The 24,129-nt window shown below is 35.5% G+C and overlaps 3 protein-coding genes across 8 annotated transcripts; 2 read left to right on the plus strand and 1 right to left on the minus strand.

Moving 5' to 3' along the window:
• Positions 1-235: 235 nt before the first annotated feature.
• On the minus strand, positions 236-6,251 carry LOC122306578 (cullin-3A-like). The gene is made up of 2 exons (XM_043119001.1): positions 5,753-6,251; positions 236-2,442 (listed from the first exon to the last, which is right to left on the minus strand). The coding sequence occupies exons 1-2, from the start codon at positions 5,911-5,913 to the stop codon at positions 402-404; spliced, it is 2,202 nt and encodes a 733-aa protein (XP_042974935.1). The 5' UTR covers positions 5,914-6,251; the 3' UTR covers positions 236-401.
• Positions 6,252-13,639: 7,388 nt separating this feature from the next.
• On the plus strand, positions 13,640-14,959 carry LOC122307724 (transcription factor PRE6-like). The gene is made up of 2 exons (XM_043120787.1): positions 13,640-14,067; positions 14,507-14,959. The coding sequence occupies exons 1-2, from the start codon at positions 13,945-13,947 to the stop codon at positions 14,660-14,662; spliced, it is 279 nt and encodes a 92-aa protein (XP_042976721.1). The 5' UTR covers positions 13,640-13,944; the 3' UTR covers positions 14,663-14,959.
• Positions 14,960-19,067: 4,108 nt separating this feature from the next.
• Positions 19,068-23,858, plus strand: LOC122307830 (binding partner of ACD11 1-like). 6 transcript variants are annotated; one of them, XM_043120933.1, is made up of 6 exons: positions 19,068-19,230; positions 19,330-19,428; positions 20,546-20,664; positions 22,169-22,244; positions 22,527-22,640; positions 23,195-23,858. In XM_043120933.1, the coding sequence occupies exons 2-6, from the start codon at positions 19,375-19,377 to the stop codon at positions 23,660-23,662; spliced, it is 831 nt and encodes a 276-aa protein (XP_042976867.1). In that variant the 5' UTR covers positions 19,068-19,230; positions 19,330-19,374; the 3' UTR covers positions 23,663-23,858. The 6 variants fall into 6 exon arrangements, with proteins under 6 accessions (XP_042976867.1, XP_042976871.1, XP_042976868.1 ...); XM_043120937.1 differs by lacking the exon at positions 19,330-19,428 and having other exon boundaries at positions 19,071-19,230; XM_043120934.1 differs by lacking the exon at positions 19,330-19,428 and having other exon boundaries at positions 19,073-19,230; positions 20,507-20,664.
• The last annotated feature ends 271 nt before the right edge of the window (positions 23,859-24,129 follow it).

Below are 24,129 nucleotides of genomic sequence, written 5' to 3' on the forward strand. Positions count from 1 at the left end.
CCAAGCTGAGCTGAGCCCCAAAAATTGCCTGTTACAGATATATATATATATATATGTTTCGATGGAATGTTACAGATATTGAATGTATTGAAAAAGTAAATTAACTTTCTACTGAAAAATAATCAAGGACCATGGCACTAGACATAATCGAGGGCAGAATCATAAAGCGCCCCCCAAAACACACCTCCCAATCCGGCCCCCTCCAAAGATTTAAGCAAAACAAAAAGAGCTCCAATAGTCCACGTGACAAAGATACACTAAATGAAAATCATTGAAAACCATCCAAGACTGGAGTAATTCGAGAACAATCTTCCAATTCAACAAATGGAGGATATAATCATACGTGCCTTGCCAAGCAAGATACCTTGGACGATGTGTGACAACTTTTTATGTTTGTTTCTTCAAGCAAGATACCGATACATTTTCCTATCATTTTTATCCCTCTCCAAGAACTCCCGCTCAATGAGGGATTCAATTCGTTTCTTTATGACAACAGGGTTTGGCAGGAACCGAGCCTGCAATTGCTTTGTCACCTCAGCAACAATGTTATTATGATCTAAAGTCCTCCGCGACTTCATGATCCTCACAATTGCTGCCTCGATCTGAGGCTTTCTGTCCTCCTCCACTCTTTGTCGGGTTTCCTGATTTTCAGGTTCAGACTCCCTCTGTGCAACCACGGTACCTATTTTTACCTTATAGAGCTTGCTTGTGAACTTGTCATTGAAGAAGAAGGCATCATCCTCAGCTATTTCCTTGCTCATAGGCTCCTTTCGCAAAACATTTTTCCCCTTCACACAGGCCAGAGACTGTAGGCATCTCTTCAAGTCTGAGGCAGGTATCTCTGTGGCTTGCTCAATCTCTTTATAACTCAACCGATTGGCATTGTTGAAAAGCATCAGTGCACACATCTGGTAGGTAGAAACATTCAGCTCATGCTTCTGGCCCTTCCCAAAGGTTGCTTTCAAATCAGCAGTGCCCATGTTTGTTTGCCAGGACAGCCTTCGCCCAGTATGGGTCCCAAGATAATAACTCCTGAACTTCTCACATACCCCCAAGATTTCTGCTGGAAGGTTGCATGTAGCACTTGGTTGAGTAGGCCACGAACCTGTAGTGAGCACCTGGACAGCTAAAGTGGGGTTGTCCCCTAACTCAGCACCATGGCTTGCATAGAAGCCATGCATTGTATCCTGAGACGTCTTCATGTCAGTAAACATACCTTCCAGTTTGGACGTAAATTGGTAGCCACACTCTGTTTTAAGCTTAACAATCAAACTTCTTTCTGCATCATCAGAGACAGTTTTCCCAGCAAGAAGCCTCTTGGCCAAATGTTGTTTGTAATACTTCTCAAACACGTCTTTCTCTTGTAGGTAACGAAAAAGCATCATGACCTTGTCCAGCACAACCTCCACATCTTCCTCACTGACATCTCTCAGTCCTTTTCGAAGCTTGTCATCCACAAACAAAGAAATGAATTCTGGGGACCGAGCATTCAAATTGATAAAGTATTCAAAAGAGGAATTCAAAGCATTCTGGAATGTCTTGTCATTGCCAAATGCCAAACTGATGATTTGGTCATATTTATCCTTTAAATCCAACAAACGTTGCACGAAGTCCACCGGATCCCTTAACCTTTCTGGATCAGTCACTAGCTGCTTACCAGTATCCCGAATGTATGAGGTCATGACATCTCGCACTATTGAGAGCCCAGCGGGCACCCTGCGAAACAAGTTATACATCCTCCCTGAGTCCTCATACTTGTCATTCACAAGCATATTAACTAAGCCAGAGTTCTCCATATGAACTAGTCTGTGCATGTGACTTTCAATCATCTCCTTTTCGACGACATTAGTTATCTTATCTAAACTTCTGGTATCCAAATAATGGGACACTCTCTCCATTTCTTCGTTCAAACGTCTCTCTGCCTTCTTTAAATAATCCCCACAATCACATGACTCAATGAATTGTTGAGATTCGAGACGGTAAAAATCTGCTGAAACTTCAAGAAAATGCTGCTCAAAGTCTTCTTGGTAAACAGAACAACCTAAATCCATTAGCATCTTTATAACATTCCTCATCAAACCTCTATTTATAACTTCACCATTCCTTTCTCTATATACAAGCTCAAGAAGTGTATCCCGAAGCCTAGTTTGGGTTTTGCTGGAGTGGATAACAACATCTCTCCATAAATTCAACCCAAGCTCATGTACTGGGGTTTTGTGGGTGCTTGGTATGAAAGTCCTATCCATATACATCAATATGTCTCGGATCATCTGCAATGCCTTGTTATGATCTGCCCATTTCCTGTTTAGCTCTTCCAAGAATACCTCCCCCTGAGCTGCTTCAATTGATTTAGATATTTCGCTTAGATGAGAAGTCACTGTTGTCACCAGTCCAGAGTAGAGTTTCTCTCCAAACTTATGCAGCACCATATTGTAAGCATTCCTGAATGCATTCAGAATCTTAAACATCAGAAAGGCAAGGTGTTCTTATGCAGAAAGATAGTAGCAGCGTCTCATACAAAATATGTATTCTAGTGTTTCTTATTCATTTATTTAAAAAAAGTGCAGCTACAACAGTTGGCAGCACTGTAGCTGCACTTAGCAAAAATGCCATGGGATTAACTCTGGCAAATCAAGCTGTAGGTTTACTTCCAACTTTCTGGAAAAAATATTCCCTTCCAAGCTTTTTCCTTCTTAAGGTACAGTTTTATGACATAGACTGGGTGCCCCTAAAACTATTCCCCACTTCATGCCCCTTGCAGGGCACAAACCCCAGCCAACTCTTGGAGGAGACAGGAGGTGCCAGCCAAGAATATTTCCCTACTTTCTCACTCATTAATTTCCAAAATTGTCTCACCTACAATTATCTAGTTTCTTTCTTTTCGTTTTGATAAGAAGCTCCAGTTATCAAAGCATTGTTTCCTGTTTGTCCCGCATCAGTCCACAAATAAGGGCTGATCTTAAGAAGATTTCTTTGAAATATTATTTTGGAATGCCCATGTACGATTGGAAGGTTGGGAAGAAAGTCACAAGTGGACCCTGGTACGAAACTTTGATACATGACTACCATAACCAATTTCATATGGATATGGACAAAAATGACCAATAAAGCATGCAAAATCTTGTATATGTGATGAAGCATCAAACTGCAACTTTCCTTTCCCACAGTGGTGCAGCTTCAAATTACAAGATAAATTATCTGTAGCTTCTTTGCCTTAAATGCTAGTTGAATGAACAAAATAAGGGGCACGTATCCATGTCATTTACTAACTTCATAGTGCAAACACTTAAACGAAGCAGCTTTGACTTTAAATATGTTGACTCCTATTCTTGCACTCCACACGACATCAAAAGCACCTTGATAGTCAATGATCTCAAAGTTTATATTTAGGATACAGGACTCATAGGTTGAGGAACCAGTGCCCTCCAATAAGCGAACCAGTCAAGATTGGTTCATATCTGCAATCAATCCATGACTTGAAAGTCAACATTGCAGATTAGTTGACAAAGATCAAAGGGATCTCACAACAACTGGCCTGTTAATTTTTCTCATCTATCTCATTTGGCTAGAGCCCATTTGGAAATTCAAGATCAGGGGTACTGTGATGCTCCATATGATAATGGAATAAGGTAAGTGGTGTAAGGGATCTCACATTACTTGGAAATGAGAAGTTCTTGCTCTTTCTAATGTTCTAATGGAATTACAATCATATCATTGACTAGTTCTTTTGAAATATAGGTCATGTGCCTTGGGCCTTCCATTGAGGTGTTACAAATGGTATCAGAGATTATCTCAACTAGAAATGTGGGATTTGAGTCGTGCCACCTGCGACAGATGGGCCCAACGAGGACGTTGGGAATTTAAGGGAGGAGATTGTAACACCCCAAATGATAAGAGCATAAGATAGATAGTGTATGGAATCCTACATTGCTTGGGAAGGAGAAATTTTTACTCTTTATAATGTTCCAATGGGGTTTCAATTGTATCATTAACCAGTCCTTTTAGAGTATGGGCCATGTGGCTTGAGTCTTCCATTGTGGCGTTACAAGTATTGACTAAAGTTCACAACCTTCCCTTGGTAAATGTAGCCATACATGATAAATCAAAACCACATATGGTTGGAAAAGGTATGGTAACTAGGGAAAGAGGAATGGGACTATTAGAATAAGTGATCCTATGGTGCATTCTCACAAACACAAGGAGGGCATACATGGCACTGCACCAATTGAAAGCAATTGACAGCAAGGTTTACTCAGTGTACAAACAGCAGACACAAATGTTTTCTAGAAGCTAACAGCAGAGAAATTAGTTACCATTTTGTCCCAAGTATTGTAACCGAACAACATTCTTTTATTCCTTTTCACTGTGTATAAATACATGTAAAGATGATCAGTACAAATCACATTGGAAATCCATGTACTCTGTTTCTCTAACAGAGACCAAAAGTTATTGGGTCCTAAAAATCTTGTGGTTGGGTTTGGACATAATACCATCAAGAGAACTGGAATGAAGCTATGATAACTAGGGAAAGAGAGATCAGACCAAGAAATATTGGGCCCTAAAACTCTGGTGGCTGGATTTATACATGATATCTATCATTACAGTTGGGTGGCAAAAAAATACCTCAGATTCTCATCCTAGAAGTTGAGAAAATATCATTGAAGTCGAGTGTGGAAAAAAATCAAGAAAGAAGATTTCCATGGACAAAATATCATGTAAAAATTAGGAAGCAAAAGAATGGATGGAGGGAGCCCCCTTACTTATCACAGTTAAACCATCAATTTAGATATAACCAAAGCACTAAAAGATATATCCATAGAACATGCACATAAAAACAGAAAGAAAGTACAACATGGTGAGAAATCTCAAAGGGAACAGCAAAACAAAGTAATACAAGGAAGCTAAAAAACAACTAGCAGCACATGAATATGCCAACTAAATATCCTAAAACCTAATGAAGCCTCAGCGAATAAAAGAGTAAAAAATGCAGTGTGATTACTACATAATTCTCCTACCCAAAAAAATATATAAAGCTCCAACTACCAACTGGTAAGGGGTATTAGATGAGGATTATATACATCAAACGGTTTTGAAATTATGAAACACATCCACGTATTTGCAGATATGAGGCCGAAATACAACACTCACGAACTTCCTATCCACATGGTAGCCTTCTTTTCCATTTGGAACCACTTTCAAGCTTTTGCCGTCCCTCACGACCAAGAAACTCACTATCAAAAGTCAAACATCATGCGAAACTAAACGTGAACATAAACAGCTCAATGTAGCGTGAAAAGTGAGAAGGGCCTGTGCACCCCGGGACTAGTCTGGACACCCGGTGCTAAAAAAAAGAAAAAAAAAATGAAAAGTGAGAAGGGATTGTTGCTCAAAAAATTCCCACAAGTAATCATAAATGTCATGCAGTCCACTTCACTTGCCTATTTCTCATCCAATTTAGACCATTCAGAAGGAAAAAAAAAAAAAAAAATTATGGGATCTTAACAAAAAAACAAAGCATGCAAACAAGGGCAATCCCAGTCATCTATCCGGGTTAATCTTGAAATATTAGAGTAGCATAATAGTCAAAGCCCAAAAACTCGCTTAATAAGTTATTGATCATCACCAATAATTTAAATAAAAAAGTGAGCTAATATAGGAAATGAATCAGCCTAATTGTTAAACTTCAAAGCATAGATAAATAATACGAGATTATGCTCAATATGTGCACTTATATGAAGCAAATGCACAAAACCTATAAAGTTCTTCGAAACTGAGCCCGCTAGCATTGTGATTATAAATCTCGTGGATCGCATGCTCTAGAATCTTCCATGTCTTCTCAGGGTATTTCGGATCCACTACAACCCGGTGCTTAAACGCCTCAATCTGAAAGTTCTTCTTCCTCTGAGAGCTCATATTCTCCGATTGCAGCTCTCTCACAAGACCTAATAGCACCACAGATATGCCGACTCTCCGTATAACCCCAAAGCAAACCTGAATTATCCCACGGGCGGTCAATTCGAACGCGCCGATTGAGACGGAAATGATACGGATCCCATAACAAGAAGAAAAAAAAATGAAGCCCAACCGCTCCAATCACAAGTGAGTATCAGGCGATTCTTAGAGTGGTATACCGAAATTAGGATTGCCGAGGTTAAGCAAACGGGCAATTAGGGTTTTATTTCGAGAGAGGAATTAGCTGAAATTTGAGACTTGAAAGGAAGATAAAAGAATCTTGAAATCTCTACCGTACGGTTTTTAAAAGGTTCAGATTAACGTTGAAACTTAAAGACCGGCAGACAAAAAATTTTACTACACAACTATACTATTAATTTATATATTAATATTTATTTTTTCATATTTAAAATTTAAATTAATATTATTTTTAATAAAATTTATTTTTTGACCAATCACATTAAATTAATATATATATTAATACGTAATTATACTTATAACTTGATTTTTTTCAAACAAAAATATGAAAAATAATTTTTTTTTAACATTATGCATTTAATAAGACCAAAAAAAGAGAAATAATAATTAAAAAAAATGGAGAAAATAATTTGAAATGGTGAATACTTAAAAAGTAAACCATCAAAATAGATCATTTTACAGTTCAAATAGCTGAAATTGAGACTCTCTAGATTGAAATTTTAGGACTTTGAAGAATATTAATGTAGTGTGTTGGGGTAGTGATTTGATTTCAAATGGAGATCAATACTTAGTAATCATTACATTTTAACTTTTGATGTGGCGGTAAGAAGCTCAGGCAATACAGCAACTACCATTTGTAGATCAGAATAAGGTACACCAATCTTTGTCTAGACTAAGTTCATCCCCAGCCAAAATCCAAATTATGGTAAAGCCATAGCACTACTTATAATAGTAAAGGAAGATAAGGAAAAACATATAAAAAAAAGTTGTAATTACATATGACTCACTACTCACTTTACAAGCAATGAATGAGCTAGGAGATTGATAATGCAATCTAGTTTGTCCAGCCTATCAGAAAGGATATTAGGAAATTCCTCAACACTTTTCTAAGTTGGCAAATTAGGAAAATTTATAGAAATCTGAATCGATACGAGCATTCAATTGCACAATAGGCAGCATCTAATAACTTCTATGGAAGCATACCCTTCATCTCAATTCCCCCTTAACTCATAGACTTCCATAATGGTAAAGATCCCCAATTTTTAATGTTTCTTTTGGTGTGTGTAATGTTCTAATTGTATGGGTTGATGAACAATGCTTGTAATCTGTTTTCTAGTAGTGAAGCTCTATTTGCAGGAAAAATAAAAAATAAAAAAGACCATATGATAGTGATATGATTAAAGTAAATCTATTAGTGACAACACAAATTTAAGTTACATTTTATGACCGGTACTCGACTACTCGTACATCATTGAAGCTTTCCATCCGTGGCCCCGACATGGTATAGCAAAATGGTAATTTCGTACGCTTTTATAATAGCACAATCCATAAGAAAAAGAGAAATATTTTAATAATAAACAAATTTTATAAAAATAAACTCACAAATTAACGTGAATTGATGTAATATATAATATTATAAATTTATTTTTATTATAAAGTAGATATAACTTATTATTATATTATAGCACTCTCAAAAGAAAAACAATAAATTGTCTTGCTCAGATCTTCAACCTCTCCGTGCAACCTCGATATACGATAGCAAATCTCCTCCAGGATCGATGTTAGCAAATCAATTAACTTTAGCAATGAAATGTTGGCAAATGAATGCATTTATTCATTCACACCGGGTCGATGTGGGAGCTAAGTTCATTCCTACCTTAGTTAATGTCCTGCTCGATCTGTCCACCTCTGTGGATAATAATAACAGTGGTTGAAGGTTTAGAATGAGGTCTCTAACATCATTTGTTGTAATCTTAGAACTTGATGTTCTACTGGAAACTACGTAGCTAAAGCTGCAAATGAGGTCTCTAGCTTGAAATGGGAAGAGGAATTAATGGACCTCCATATTACTGTTGTGTTAGGGGAAACAAATCAACAAAGATATTTGCCAAAGGCATATGGCCATCTGACATAACACCCAAGTCTCTAAAATAGGGATTTTATATTCGACTCTCCTTCCCAATATATTAAATAATAATAAAAAAGATATTTGAGGTTGGAATTGTGAATCCATTTATCCATTATCTGCAGGTTGGAATGGTATCTCAATTTTTTTTTGAATAAAAAAAAAGTTAGATGAGATAATTAGAGATGACTTTTCTATCAGAACATGACTATAGTAGCATCAAACTCACTGAGGAGCCAAATAGGATGAGCCTAAACGATAAGAACCATAGGAGCTTTCTACAAATCAGACTTAAGTCATAACTTAAACCTAACCCCACAAGGCCACGAGGGCATCAATGGTCTATGAGCTAACGAGTTACCAATAATTTTGAGTGCTTTTTGTTGTAAAATTCGATCTTAAGACTTAGTGTCTATTGTCAAACTCATAGACGACTGAGCCACCACCCTAAGTAATTTTTTGTTAGGAGCATGGAATATGACAATTAAACTAGTCGAAGAGAATTATAAGAGTAAATGGAAATGGAGTCCCATCGGATCAAATTAAGAAAACGTCATCCCATTACACATGACAAAAAGAAAACCAAGTAAATTTCAAAACATTATCCACCGTTCAAAGCACCGTCGGGACGAAGTCAAAGGAGCATCACCTACCCACAAAATACGAATTTCCCAATGGAATGCTATTGCTGCTGATATGATTGGCATAACTCGGCCAATCAATTGCAAACAAATGAACATTTTGATATTTCTATCCATTATGATACCGTAGAACTTGAGGGTGTTCCTTTACTATTGGCATATTGCTTTGCCAACAACATATCAATTTTGGATAGGGATAATACAGGCCCATTAAGTATGTTGGAGCCCAGAAGTTCAAGCTTTTCTGCCTGAACCAGAGCAGATCTGGTTGACCCAGATCCGGTCCTCTTTTGAAATCTAAGGCCGCCTTAATGAGGGGTGTACTGTGGCCCACCCACAACCGCTTACTGAATTTGTTTTACATATTGTTAAGGATCTTGTTTAATTATTTATTGATTATCACTTTGCATTGCTTAATAAGCTGGTGGCAATCCAATGGCTATGGATTCATCTGGCGTCGGTAGCATTGTTTTGGCGATCTCACATTAATGACATTGACCTGAGGAGTGGAGAACGGGAATATTTCCTAATTCAGGCACGAATTGAAATAGAGAATGAGGATAGTCTTTATGGACAGATCAAGCGGCCCATTTTTTTGTAGGTCAAGTCATGCAGCCTATTTAACAGTGCATGGCCTTTTTGGTCTATCCCATTTATTCCCTGGTGACCATTGCTTAGGTCTTGGTTCTACTTACATTTGGGCCTGGCGATCTGATCAATATCTTCGGGATAAGACGAAGGTGAAGATCTTTTTTTCTTTTTTCTTTTTTAGACCGGCCCTTAACAAAATAAATATAGGGTGTCAACACATTATTTATTATAATAACTCTTATAATTACTAAAAAAAATTAAAACATCAATAATTTTTATTATTGTGTGGCACACTTCCGTTATGTGTTTAAGATATTATTTGGATAGTAAGATGAGATGAGATGCGATAGTTTTACATGAAAATTAAATAAAATATTATCAGAATATTATTTTTTAATATTATTATTATTTTAAGATTTGAAAAAGTAAATTATTTATTATATTTTGTATGAAAATTTAATAAAATTATAATAATAAGATCAGATGAGTTGAGAGTATTTCTCAATCCAAACAGTTTCTTACGTGTCAAAAATATAAACTAATAAATAATTATTTTTCTTTTTTTCTTTATACACACATGGCTCTACATATTGGAAATTCTTTTTATTTAATTAATTTTAGGAAATATGGAAAACTATCATTAAAGCACGTACCCTCCCTCGTTAGGGGGTGGGAAGGGGTTCTTTTCAAACATCGATATGAAGTCAACGAAGCCTATGATTGAACAATCCAATAGTATGTAATAATTATAGTACAGATCGAATTAAAAACGTTGGAATAAATGAGAGAAGGTCGGTGAAGCAAAGAAAAGAATAATTAAGTCGTACGCATTAGGTTAAGCAATTAGTGGTAATAAACAAATAGCATCGAACGTGTAGTACAAAAGTATTGAGAAGCAGACAAGGTCGGTGCATGAAGCCAACCAAAAACAAAAAAACAAAAATTAATTAAACAGAATTAATTACTATAGTTACGCATTAGGTTAAGCAATTAGTTGTGATAAAGATATAATTTTAACGTGCGATGAAGAAAGCTAGCATGCAGCTGCATATCATGCTACGACATCGTTGATTGTATGTCGGAGATTCAAGAATCAAAAGCCTTCAGGTAGGTTTGTTTAACGTAATTACCAATATATATACATGCAACACTTTTAATAGAGATTATATTATAACCGATATTCAATTATCTGATTAAATTTGATGGTCTAATTAATTTTAAAATGAAAAAACTCATCCATTGTGTCAATTCTGCAATATTTAGTTCTCATTTAGATATTGAGATGAATTAAATTCTTTATGAATAATAGTGAGTTGAGATGATGAAATAAGTTTTCTAAGACCCACTTAAAATGAGTTTAAATGCGTGTGAAATGAGTTTAATTATATGTATTTATGAAAAGTTGAAAAAAATTATGGATTTTATGTGTAAAGAGGTGTTGATTTTAAAATGGTTGTAAGTCTTACTTGCAAAGATATCTTGAATTGAGTGATATTTAGTAATTTAAGAGTAATGTGTTTGAATATTAAATTCAACTTAAAATTAGATTGAATTGAGTTTATCTCAGTTGAGTCTTTAGACCCTATTTGGTTGTTAAACTAACTGAGTTTAACTCAGTTCAGTTTAATTTTAAGTTGAGTATAACATTCAAACACATTTTAGATAGGTCTCACATAACTTACTCCACCAACTGAACTCGCTATTATTGATAAAGAACTCAATTTAACTTAGTTCTGCTTAATATCCAAACGCAACCTAAGTTCCAAATGGGAGCTTAATGTAAGATTTTTTTAGACAGCATATATAGATCCTACATGAATATTTAGTACTTCGTGTAAATTTTTTGTATAAGATCTCTTTATAATTTGGTCGGGTAATATCGGAGATGATCTAAATTTTTATAATATTTTGATGTGTGTATATATATATATACATATATAGACTTTAAAAGGAAAAGGAAAGCAAAGAAAGAAAGTCAGCAAATCAAGTAAATGGATGATGGTGAAAAATCAAAAGCACGCAAGCATTGTTTCTTTTAGCGTAAATTTAGCAAATCGAAAGTGAGGGATAAGGATTGTCGGAGACTCATGATCACTTTCTAATATTGTATTTCCAAAAAATGAACTGTAGTAGTAGCAAGAAAGTGAATGGAATTAGTTCATGTAAATCATAGGGAGGGAACTCCGCGCGCATGCACTAGCAGCACTGCATGGGGGAGTCAATATTAAACACGCTATATATGAAACTCATCATTTCGATCCTTTTTCATCATTGGGTTCCAACTGATCAATGACCCCAACTACCAACTTCCAACTGATGTTTCTTCATGAAGATTCACACAAGATGGCTGCTTCAGTCCATACCTAAATCTCTCTGCATGCAACTCATATTAAAGAAATTAAAGAATGTCCAAAACAAAGAAAAAAAGAACAGAAAAAATGGAAGGAAAATCATGCATGCCTAGCTACTTGGAATATTGAAGTAATAGATCGAGGAGAACATGCACTATTCCCTGCGCGGACCCCAAAATAATTGCAATTATTTTTAAATGAAGACTTAAGAATCACCCAACCACCCAACACACCTCTCCTCCATACAAAATAAAAGATGAATGGGTGTTATGATCGTACATGCACGCGTGTATATATACCACTAATTAAGAAAAATAAGAAAAAAAGTTATTATTATTATTATTATTATTAGTTTATCTCACAAGTAATTCATGTTAAGCTATGAAAACTTTGACGTGAGTGGAGCTACGTACTAAATAGAAATTAAAGGATTATTCGTAGGTAAGTATCGATAGAGTGAACCTTTTTGACTATTTACTATTCAAATATCTTATGACTTAAACGATAATTTTCTTGATGATCATGATGTTTATATCAAAAGATCGATATTATTCCGGCCTCCTATAAATTAGAAACCCAAGTAACCCCATATTATATATATATATATACACACACACTCTATTGTCGCACTCAAATCATGTAAAGAAATATTGCACATCGTGTATTAGGGACAGTACTGCAATCAATGAGATTGTATGATGTCGATTTTCTTTTGCCTTTGGAATGCTGTGGTCAATTTTGTTTTCCCAATTAAGGAGACCGGCCAGCAACGAACCGTCTCAATCTAAATGGACTCCCCTTACAGAATGCATGACACCCTAAAGAATGGAATTGCGTGGAAAATTCGAAATTTCCTCCTTGCTTGTTTCCAAACTGTTTTTTAACTCATCTAACCCCGCCCAATGCGCCCATGATCTTTCTTTTTACCCAAAACAAATGGGGATTGCCCAAAATATGTCACATTTTCTTCTAGCTTCTTTTTAACAACTTCGATGGTTGTTGGCACAAATCGAATATGGTTTTAAGTAACATAACAAAGAGGAAAATGGAGTGGGGCCCTAATGGGGGGGTCTTCCAATTTTATAGATACACGTGACAGTGCCTCGACGAGTGCCTCGACGTACGAAAGCATGGAAACTTCACGACTATGCTCGTCTTAGGAACCTCTTCGTCCCCATAAGATGTGTGTACCAAGACTAATTAAGACTAGCCACCTGTCATGTCGTGTCTCTAGGGAAATGGCATGTGACCCGAGCCTTTGACAATCAAGGGGATGGTACCTACACTCACGTAGTTGTGTCCCAAACAAGGAAGAAAAACAATATTATATATACGAGAGGTAGATATAGACTGGGGATTTTGCTTGGTGGGCATTTAATTGAATTTTATATTTATATATATATAACCCAGAAGATTGAAAAAAAGAAGAAGACATATTAGTGTAATAATAAACTAAGTTTGCATGTGCAAAGATTAGTACTGTATTGACTAGTTGTACGTGGTGAAGCAAACCTCATTGTGTAATGTATAAACATAATAATAATGTCTCTGTTGAGATCCTTCTTGACTAGCTACCATCTTTCCTCCAACTTGGGTATGAACCAGTAACAGCATGCCATTTCAGAATTGGACCTAAAGAGCTAAGACTCAAGTGCCCTGAAACAAAGGAGCTGAAATTCAAATGGCTTATGGTACTCGAAATATGGGATATTTTTGGCGGCCTTTGATTTGTTAATGCAAATGGGGGTGATTGTGCCTTGTTAGAGAGGATCCCTGTCCTATGATCACATGCTCTTGCGCATTGAGACATCTACATGAAGGCCCACTTTGTTAGCTCAAAAACAAACATATTTTTTAAAGCCCACTTGAGATCATACCCCAACTTGGGAACATACACATAAGAAGTCTATGCGCTCTCTCTCTCTCTCCTTCAAAACACCAAGCCTACTCCACTGCTTTCTCCAATGCACTTGTCTTCTTCACATACAACATCACTGTCTATGCCATTGTTCTCTCTTTCTCTCTCTTTCACGGCTCCTTTTCTCTGTGGTCCTTCCTCTTTATATCTCTGTTATCGCTTTCTTCATTTCTTCACAGCTTATATCGCACACTAGTCATTCTTCTCTTTCTTCTTCCTCCTCCTCCTTTGCTTTTCTTCTCTTTCTTCAAGCCTGCCTTTCTTCGTTAGAGGAAAAAACTTATTTCTATTGGCTCTTTGCGGTCATAATATCGCTTCTCAGCTATATTATATATAGATCCTGAAGGTTCAAACTTTGAGACAAACACGGACGAAACTGATCTAGGGATGTCTAGCAGGAGGCCGAGGCAGTCGGGGACTTCTTCGAGGATCACAGATGACCAAATCATCGACCTCGTTTCCAAGTTACGCCAACTTGTTCCTGAGATTCGCAATAGGCGTTCTGACAAGGTATTTTAACCCTCTATCTTTCTCTCCTGTCTCTCTGTCTCTGTGCAAAGTCGGGTTGTAATACCGTAGACCCAACTGCAGGAAGGCATTGTGCAAATGTCTCACGTGTAAACCCTGCCATCATAATATAATAGCATGCACTCTCGTGGGTAGTTTCAAATTTGACCCGGATATTGAGGAACTTACTTCTAAACAACATATTAATTTTCATGGTTGTTAAGGTTCTCATTGACCTTTACTTAACACTCTTTTGGTTGGACCATGTTGCTACAAAGTTTAGTTTTTGTACATATATACTAACTTCAGCGTTTATAATTTGGTTGGCCCATATGGCCTGAGCTGTATATAGTAGAGATATGGTTCAGAGTAAATGCTATGTTCGTACATATATGGAATTAGGAAGTGATTGCTGAGTTGGATTTGACTTTGTATATTGCAGGTACCTGCTTCTAAGGTCCTACAAGAGACCTGCAACTACATCAGAAACTTGCACAGAGAGGTGGATGACCTGAGCGAGCGACTGTCCCAGCTTTTGGCTACTATTGATGCTGAGAGCGCCGAAGCCTCGATTATTCGGAGCTTGATTACGCAATAAATTAACCCTTATCCTACTCTACATATATATATATATAGTTGTGGTTTTTATATATCTATATATATATATATATCTAGGTTTTGATCACTAGATCAAGCAAGGGTTAGTATACGTATTTTAGATTTCCGACGTACGTGGATATAGCCGCTGTACTTAAGTGGTATAATATGAGGACTTGCACTAGCAAGGCCTCTTTAATTGCATGCAAAATGAGGTTGATTGCTTAAACTCATGTACTGGTCGTGATCATCAATGGCAAATACAAATTAATCTACTTTAATTAGCTTTTGCTGGTAACATCAGGATGCGGTGGCTCTACGTCAGCATATATATATATATATATACACATATATAAGCTGAACCCCAAATCAATATGCATCTTAAATATTAATGTTTGATCACTGATTTGATTCAAGTCTCGATCTTGTTTTCTTATGATGAGCAGCTAGCGATATTATATTATCATTCGACATACGGGTAGCAACACCAAAAAAAACGACAAAAAAATGCCTTTTTATTTATGGTGACACAAAGGGGTGAATTTACTTTCCCTTTTTTTTTCCTATATTTTTATAGGTACTTTTAAAGAGGTGCGTACGTACGTCCAGCAATTTATAATGATACAACAAATCCCATTTCCTTTACAAACTTTCTTTCATGGTTTACGTGAAAATATTGGCTTAGTTTTTCAGATTTTGATCATGGAGTTTGCCATAGATAGGTGTTTGGGTCCACCCACTAAATTTTCTTCAAAAATATCATGATGTGCTGATCTTTGAAATCTTGTGGATCATAAAAAATACAGATTGCTATGCTATATATACGCATGCATGCATGCTTAAATTAATAGATTGCATTAATACCAAACACGTCTATATATAGTATATACTCATGATTAGGAAGGCGTAGAAGTTCCGCTTCATTTGCATCAAAATACGTATAAGTTTATGGCAATCTTGAGTACTTTCTGTAGAACTGGAATTCTTCATTAACTTTGCATTAAAGATAATTACGTACGTACCTTATTATTAAGGTCAGACTTCACAGACCCCATGAACTCCCATGGAACAACAGATTAAAACACAACAATATCCATCAACAAACGCGACATGATCTCTATGTACGTATGAAAGCACGTCGCTAATTAATGACGACAATATATTATATAGTCGCTACTTATGACGATCAAAGAAATTTTGGAAACAGTCAGCTCGATCCATGTTTAGAGGAGTACTCACAGTTTATGATATTTTTGGGTTTCATTGGGCGGGGTGTAAGACAATAGCGATAAGCGTTTTAGAGTTGATTAAACAAATATAAGTATGGAGAATTAATAGCACTCTAGTTACAAAAAAAATTATATAAAAATAATTTTACAAATTGATATGATTTGATGTGATTCGTTAGATTGTAAAATTATTTTTATTATAAAGTATATTTGATGGATCATATGCATGAAATAACACCAATTTAATAAATTCAATTAAATTATTTTTGTATATATGATCCCTTTGTGGCTAGATCAGTCCTCAACCTACGTGCAGTAAGATGATCTGCACGGTAGTACTACTCCTTGAAAGGTGAAACTGATTGAGATTGGTCATCGACAATATGATCAAACTCTTTTTTTTATCCTAACTGGCCGGTTAAAAACTACATATCGACTCTTGAAATGGATCGACATCAGTAGTAGTACTGGCCGTTCGGGTTTTCCAATTAATTAATTACTGATCTATTGGCTACTGCATATATATATATATATATACACTATTTGACAAAAGAATGTCAAATAAAAGCTTTCTCATAAGAAATTAAAACAAGCTCCCCTGGCCCCATGCATTTCCCCCCAATTTATGGAAATTAATGCTAGAGTTTTCAATTTTTTTCATTAATTTTTTTACTTTTCAAAATTTTAATTAATAAAAATTAGGGCAACGTACCTAGAATTTTCCATATATAAATTAATGACAATGAGACAAATTAATTAATTAATGACAATGGGCTTTGATAATCATCCAAAAGGGTTCAAAATGATGAGAGGTCAGTGTTAATTTTTACTTGATCTCCATATATATATAGATCATGTACAGTTGATCTTCATGACTTGTCGTACCAATTACCACCCCCCACCCCCCTAATTCTCTCTCTCTCTCTCTCTCTCTCTCTCTCTCTCTCTCTCTCTCTCTCTCTCTCTCTCTCTCTCTCTCTCTCTCTCTCTCTCTCTGTGTCTGAGGAGGCCGGACAGATTTGAATAAGTGAAAGAGGAAAAATATTGTGTGCATATAAGAGATCATATATATGGACAAGAAGTCATGTGCAAATTAGCAATATTATCTAAGATAGATATGCAAGATTGATATATCTACATATAATATAAATGTAAGCTGCGATATTGATCATTAAAATCGATCGTGTGTAAAACTGTACGTACGCTTACCCGCGTTATAGATGTTGAGATCATGATAATTAAGAAGGGATATATAAGAACATACATGCATGGGACTTCGATAGTTGGCGATTTTCAACCTTTCTAATTTGATGTTCGATCTCATCATGTGTAGATCAGGATTCATGATCCATTCATCGATCCATCCTGATCTCTACAATCAAATGCAAAAACGTGCATATAATATATATTCGATAAGAAGTATGATTATATATAATATCTTGACATAAACATGATTAATCTTTAAGGCATTAATCTACATATATAGCGATCTTGAAGGAAAAACCATGCGCGCATTGCGTGGCTGAATAGAAGATCCCCCCCCATGCTGCCTTTAGTTAGTTTACAGCTTATTAAACAAGAAGAATTTCATCTGAATTGGCCGCTAATTAAACTAATAAATAAAATAATTATTTTGACTTTTAATTTTATTTTGATTTGATGTATTCAAATTATTATTTTTAAATATTTTATTAATTGAGAAATCGTGTATGACTTGTTTATGTGCCACTACTCTTGTTTTATAGATGCTTATAAGAGTTCTCTTTCCTTTCTTTTTTTGTTTTTTCATTTCCCTTAATTAGGTTATATATGTGAGATGATCAAAAGCGTGGTTAGGGGTTCCTAAACAAAAAATTAATGCTTTGCCCCTTAAATATATGAATTAATACTTCTCGATATATGAATTAATGCTTATTAATTACATCTTTTGTACAATATGGATTGCTCGATCTATCCCTTCTCCATATTTTCTTCAAATTGTGGGAAAAAACAAAGAATCCAACTTTATTTACGTAAATTAATCGATTTAATTCGAACGTCATCCGGTACTTGTAAGAGCGTGGAGTTATTGACAATTAATTAATTTGTACTACACAGAAGCTAGAAATGTCGGTGGGAGTGGCGCGGGCAGCATTACTGACGATCAATACTGGCACCCCAAGGACAAAGAGCAGGATCCATGCAAATACAATACAAAAAGAAAGGTTATATTAGAAGGGAATTCTACATTATAGTACTTCTGTTTGTGAGTGAGGCGATGATGCATGCAGCAGACAAGGCAATGAGCTTTAATTCCTGGTAACACATGAGTGAGTACTAGATCTCTCTCAAGGCCATTAGCTCATTTCATTTGAATGTGGGCAGTACTAGTATTATTGGGAGATGTTTAGATAGTGATTTGGGATAAGATGAGATAAAATAAGATGAAAGTTGCATAAAATATTATTAGAATATTATTATTTTTTAATATTATTTTTATTTTAAGATCTGAAAAATGTTAAATTATTTACTGTATTTTGTGTGAAAGTTTAGAAAAATTATAATAATTAAATCAGATGAATTGAAAGGCACTCTTAATCTAAACAATCCTATTAATTTTAGACTAATAATTAATCAAGAAAGAATCTTTATATATATATATATATATATTTTTTTTTAATTATATTTAAAATGTGAGATATATTTATAAAATAACGATTCTCTTACGATAATATTAATTTATAAAGCAAAGCTATAAAAATGTTGTAAAAAAACAACAAAATTATCTCTTTCATTTTCGTTGATCTTGGTTCCCTTTTGCTGTTTTTAATTTACCCTTTGATTGGATCGTGGGGATGTTTTTTTTTCTTTGTCTAATCCGTTCGTGGTGATGTTAATAGGCCTTTTTCAGAATGTTATCTTTTGGCCACGTTTTTGGTTTCATGTAATCCCATTGGTAGAGATTCGGCTTTACAATCGAGGTTTTTATTTTTTGTCGTCATTAGTTTTTGTTTATTTGTTTTTTGAGAAATGGTAAAGCCGACAGTGTATTTTTTTTATTTAATAATTAAGAAAATGTGTTTTTAATAATGTTATAGATTTACAAAAATATATATATATATATATAAAATTATTAAAAGAATAGATAAAATAAAATAAAATAAAAAGCAAAAAGAAAATGATCGGATCCAGTCCGGATGACATGTGTGGCTGTTGAGCCACTCATATGGCAGTTTACAAAATTTAGATTTTGTCTACTCATTCAACTGTAAACATATTAGCTGGCTTGGTTGCTCGATTCTTCTTCTCCTTCTTCTCTGTATAATCTCTCTTACGGTTGCTCACCTCTGATCAAGAACAGGTATGTGCATTGAAATTAGAATCATTCCCTACAATTTACCTTGTTATATTATTGGGTTTCCGATCTCTCTTGTAAATTCGATTACCCATCTTTCAACAGCGCATGTATTGCATAGGCTCAATCAGATCGTGCTATTCCTAGTTCATGAAACCTTTGAGGATGTTCAGAATACGCTCGACTCTTTATTTTGCAGTTTCTGTATACGGCATCACAAACTGTTTTTCTTTCTTTCTTTCTTTTTTTATATTTTCTGTTCTCCTTTGGGGTTCTGCCCTGACCTTAATTCTTGGGAGACTTGTACACGCACTGTTATTACAATATAGTCCGTGTTTTGCCATCTCTGATGGTATTAAGTTTGTAGTAGAACTGAGTTATTTTCCCTGACCAATTTGAGTCGCATGTGATAATTTTGTTGTGAAAAGTGAGATTTCTGATTTTTTTATTATTTGTCATTTGTTTATTATCCCTTGCGCTTTTGGGAACCTCTTTGCTTTCAAATCATTGTGCAAATAATCAGGTTGTTCCTAATTTCCATAGCGGAAAGATTACTTGGATAAATAACCCCCCCTTTTGTCTCTGTTTAAGAGGCACTATGGGCATTTGAGAGAAGTTGAATTCTCTATGTTTAGCCACGCCTGCAGTTCGACTTTAGCCAAAGTTTCAGTCTTTCTCCCGCTTGCATTGTTTGATTTGCTTCGATGCTTGCAATACCAGCCAAACTTTTGCTTTCAGAATTTGCATGCTACCGCATTTTTTATGATTGCCCCTACGCTTTCTTTTCCTTTATTTTGGATCATGTTGATTGAAAATGCACTATTACGCACATAAGTACATTATCGGTACAATTATCACCAAATGCTGTGCTACATAGAGTCTTCTAATAAACTGGATCACCTAGGAGTTGCTTACTTTTCAGTGGAAGCCACATATTATACACACACTAGATGTTGGAAGCATCCGGTTATATTGGTCATCCTAGATTGCACTTACGCAAGAGATTGATGAGAGTTGGGGACCACCAAGTTATGGACCTCAGGATCACCACATAAAGGAAGCCTGCCCAAGATAATAATGCCTTCTGTCTCTTTCTGACAATTTTCTTATCCTTAATGTTTGTTTGTCTAAAATACAGACCTTATAATGCAAAATGAAAAAAGTACTGGTATGCAGTACCTTCATCATTGTTAAGTGTTGAAGTAACCAAAATGATTCTTCTGTGCTCATTTACCTTTTCTTGAACCGAGGTGCTGACATTTTATTTTACATTTTTTTCCAGGTTCATTCTGATCCAACCTTTTCCTTTTGAAATTTTTAGAGAATGTACCCTGGGGGTTATACTGCTGAGGTTACAAGCTTATCTCCTAAAGCTACAGAGGAGGATGTATACGATTTTTTTGCTAACTTTGGTGCAATTGAGCATGTTGAAATTGTCAGGTACAACTCATCTCCTCTGCTTCTAGTTGCTGAAAATAAGCCCATTTATTGATTCAATCTTTATCTCCCTTATGGTAGTTTGGTCATGAGTATACCTTGGACTTTTGTCCAAGCTGTGTGGAAACAGTCAAAAGCAGCAATGCTGTTATGTGACTTTAAATTAATATAAAATTATGATTTGACCTATATAGGATAATGAACTTCACTTAGCCTTCACATCTTCATAATCTAGAAGGGAATCATTGAAGACATCAAAGTTGTCACCTTAGTTTATGGACTACTATGAATTTTAAGATTTCAGGGATCAAAATCGATTCTATCGATGGCTTCCTATTCTCCTTTTCTATACTATTTTTCTTGATTACCCCATCACTCACATTGATAGACTAATAACCATGATGATGATATCTTCCTTGAAAGGCCCATTTCAATAAGAAAAGTGGTTATGTTCAACATACCCAGTTTCTTGCAATTCTTAGAAAAATTTGCTAGAGATCTATATGGCAGCCATAATTACAAGTTCCTTCAATTCCTAACAACTACTTCCCCATGTGAATGTGGCAGTTAAATGGTTATATATACTTCTTAATTTGCTTATTAAATTTTTTCATATTTCTTCTTTTTCTACGTTCTCCTCGAATGTGCTCTTGTGCAAGCTTTGGTCTGTTTCTTTACTGTAATGCAAGCTTAGACTATTTTTTATACACATAAGTGAAGGCATGAACTTATTTACGGTTTGTTTTTATTTTTATGAGAATGTCTATACTTCCATTAAGCCAATCACATTATGCTGGGAGTAATCGCCACATTACAACACAACACCAAAAGCTACAAAGGAGAAACAACTTTAGAAAATCAAAACTATACACAAAGAACCCAGCCATTTACAAGTCAAGTATGGCATGCCTGATGGATCGACCACTAGGCAGCCTCTGACCTCGCTTGGGATGTCATGAAACAGCACAAAGTTTTGGGAGGTACCCTAGCACCTAGTTTAGCTAAGATATCAGCAATTAGGTTAGTTTCTCTATAGATGGTTTTTTTTTTTTTTAAATCTCAACATGTAATGCTTGAAAAGAAGAGAAATTCTGCTCCACCAGATCAATCAAATGCAGTGTATGCATCCTTTCCTCAACAACCCGTTAACCACCCCTAAGGAGTCAGACTTGAGTTCTACTGGAAATGAAGCTTGATGCATAACCTTAACCCATCTAGAATAAGCTTTTAGCCGTATTATTAGTGCCACGCCCAAAGTGAGGTGAAAAAGCAGCCCAGAACCTCTCGTCAGAATTAACAGAAAACCTCCAAACAGAATCAGTAATTGGCATCCTCATAAGCTATTATTCTAGTGCTCCAAACAGGATTGATTATGAAGGCTCCGTCATATCTACAAGTCATAAGTTCTGTAGTGCTTATCGGATGGTACTTGTAACCTAAATAGTTATCATTATTTGTGTCTGACTTGGAGAGTTGTTTTTTTTTTTTTTAATTGGTTGAAAAACAGATCTGGTGAATTTGCTTGTACTGCATATGTGACATTTAAAGATGCTTATGCCCTGGGAACTGCTGTGTTGCTCAGTGTAAGTTGCTTCGCAGACTAGACAAGCACTTAATTCTGTTATAGGAAAGAAACTACATCAGTCCAAGTTTTGCTTAATAAGTTGTATGGCGCCTTTATCTTTACCTAAAAATTGATTTTTCATGGGGTGTTGCATGTTGCTGAAACGAAAGTCCCACTTGCGATGCATGAACATTAGTTACAGTGTATTCACATTTCATTGACTATCTGATGTTTTGCACCACAGTTTATCTTCTCATTGTGGTTTTTTTTTTTTTTTTTTTTTTTTGTGTGTGTGTTTCAGGGAGCTACCATTTTAGATCAATGTGTATACATACAACCTTGGGGATCATATATTGAGGAATCTGATCCTTGGAGCAGTCCCTGGTGGAAGCCAGAAGATGATTCTAGCTCAAGAGTATGCAATATCAATTTATAAGTTTACATGAAAAGCTTTATGCTATAGGACATGACAACTTGGAGAAACTCATCACGGAAATTATAAGATGGCAATTTCAATTGTTGCTATATGAAATCAATAAGAGATCCAGGAATTCTGACCCAGTCTCTCATAACATATAGGATAGAAATTTCGTATTTTGGGCAGTCTGACTCAATTTTTTTCGAGTTTCATTGTTAACTTGGGAATTACCAATTGTTGAAAACTCAGAAAGGCAATGTATATATAGTCCATAAAGATTCTAAAGAAGCTTAGCTTTGGTTGAAGGACTATTCTGAAAGTATGCTATTGAGTATGTAGACGTTGTTGAGTAATTACTATATTTGCTTGAGGTGCGTTCCTGGTTCTCAAAAATGAGTCAAAATTATTTTGGATGGCTCGTTTTCTAATTTATAAGGAATTACCCGACTATGACATAGGACCCTGGTTTATAATTTTCCAAAATGAGCAGAACTGGACCAATAAAATTTAATTCACGTTTCTGTTATGCTGAACATTTATAGTTTTAGCAGGCTACTCATATGGGACAATTCGTCTCTACCCCAGTAGAAGCTGTAACAGTGGCGCAGGAAGTTGTGAAGACAATGCTAGCGAAGGGATATGTTCTGGGGAAAGACGCATTAATCAAGGCCAAAGCTTTTGACGAATCCCATAATGTCTCAGCTAGCGCAGCGGCCAAGGTTGCGGAGCTTAGCAATAGAATCGGTCTCACTGATCAGATCTATGCCGGCATGGATACCTTCAAATCTGTGGATGATAAATACCATGTTTCAGAAATCTCAAAGTCAGCTGCAGTAGCCACAGGGACAGCAGCAGTAGTCGCAGCTACAGTTACGGGGAGAGCAGCTGTTGCAGCTGGTAATGCCGTAGTCAACAGCAGTTACTTTGCCAAAGGAGCGCTATGGGTCTCAGACATGTTGACTCGTGCAGCCAAAATGGCTTCTGATTTTGGTAGCCATGATGGTAAAACAATGGAGTGACCCGAGACTCTTTTCTTTGGAAGACTTCCAGTTCTAGAGACTAGATCACTGGAGGCCTGAACTGTGACCCTAACGTTGGACTAGCCCCTCTTTTCCAGGCCTTATGATTTTATGTTGGACTGCTCGGGTTTTGGGTTGTTTGTAAAGAGTATAAGTTCCTAACCTAAATGAACATAATCTTAAAATTTAGATACTCCTTTCATTCTTGAATTTTGCATTTTAAAAATAAAAAATAAAAAACAGATTTCAAGAAGACTTCTATCAATTATAAACTAAAATTTATTTATTAACAACGTAAGAAATAAATGTAAGAGGATCACATTGTCTACAGCTAGTGATATAATTTTAGATGATTTGTGAATATTAATGAAAAAGTGATGAAAAAGTAATGATAAAATATTTAGTAATAATGAATAGTAGTAAAAAATACTGAAAAGTAATAATAAAATATTGAATAATAGTGGAAT

This window comes from Carya illinoinensis, chromosome 4 (genome assembly GCF_018687715.1).
Source record: "Carya illinoinensis cultivar Pawnee chromosome 4, C.illinoinensisPawnee_v1, whole genome shotgun sequence".
Classification (NCBI taxonomy): domain Eukaryota; kingdom Viridiplantae; phylum Streptophyta; class Magnoliopsida; order Fagales; family Juglandaceae; genus Carya; species Carya illinoinensis.

Bases quoted from the DNA above. Each gene is read 5' to 3' on its own strand.
- LOC122306578 (XM_043119001.1), bottom strand. From the start codon at position 5,913: ATGAGCTCTCAGAGGAAGAAGAACTTTCAGATTGAGGCGTTTAAGCAC. The intron at 2,443-5,752 runs GTTTTGTGCATT...GAATGCATTCAG, and splicing joins AGTTTCGAAGAACTTTATAG to GAATGCTTACAATATGGTGC.
- LOC122307724 (XM_043120787.1), top strand. From the start codon at position 13,945: ATGTCTAGCAGGAGGCCGAGGCAGTCGGGGACTTCTTCGAGGATCACA. The intron at 14,068-14,506 runs GTATTTTAACCC...TGTATATTGCAG, and splicing joins GCAATAGGCGTTCTGACAAG to GTACCTGCTTCTAAGGTCCT.
- LOC122307830 (XM_043120933.1), top strand. From the start codon at position 19,375: ATGAAACCTTTGAGGATGTTCAGAATACGCTCGACTCTTTATTTTGCA. The intron at 20,665-22,168 runs GTACAACTCATC...GTTGAAAAACAG, and splicing joins GAGCATGTTGAAATTGTCAG to ATCTGGTGAATTTGCTTGTA. The intron at 22,245-22,526 runs GTAAGTTGCTTC...TGTGTGTTTCAG, and splicing joins GAACTGCTGTGTTGCTCAGT to GGAGCTACCATTTTAGATCA.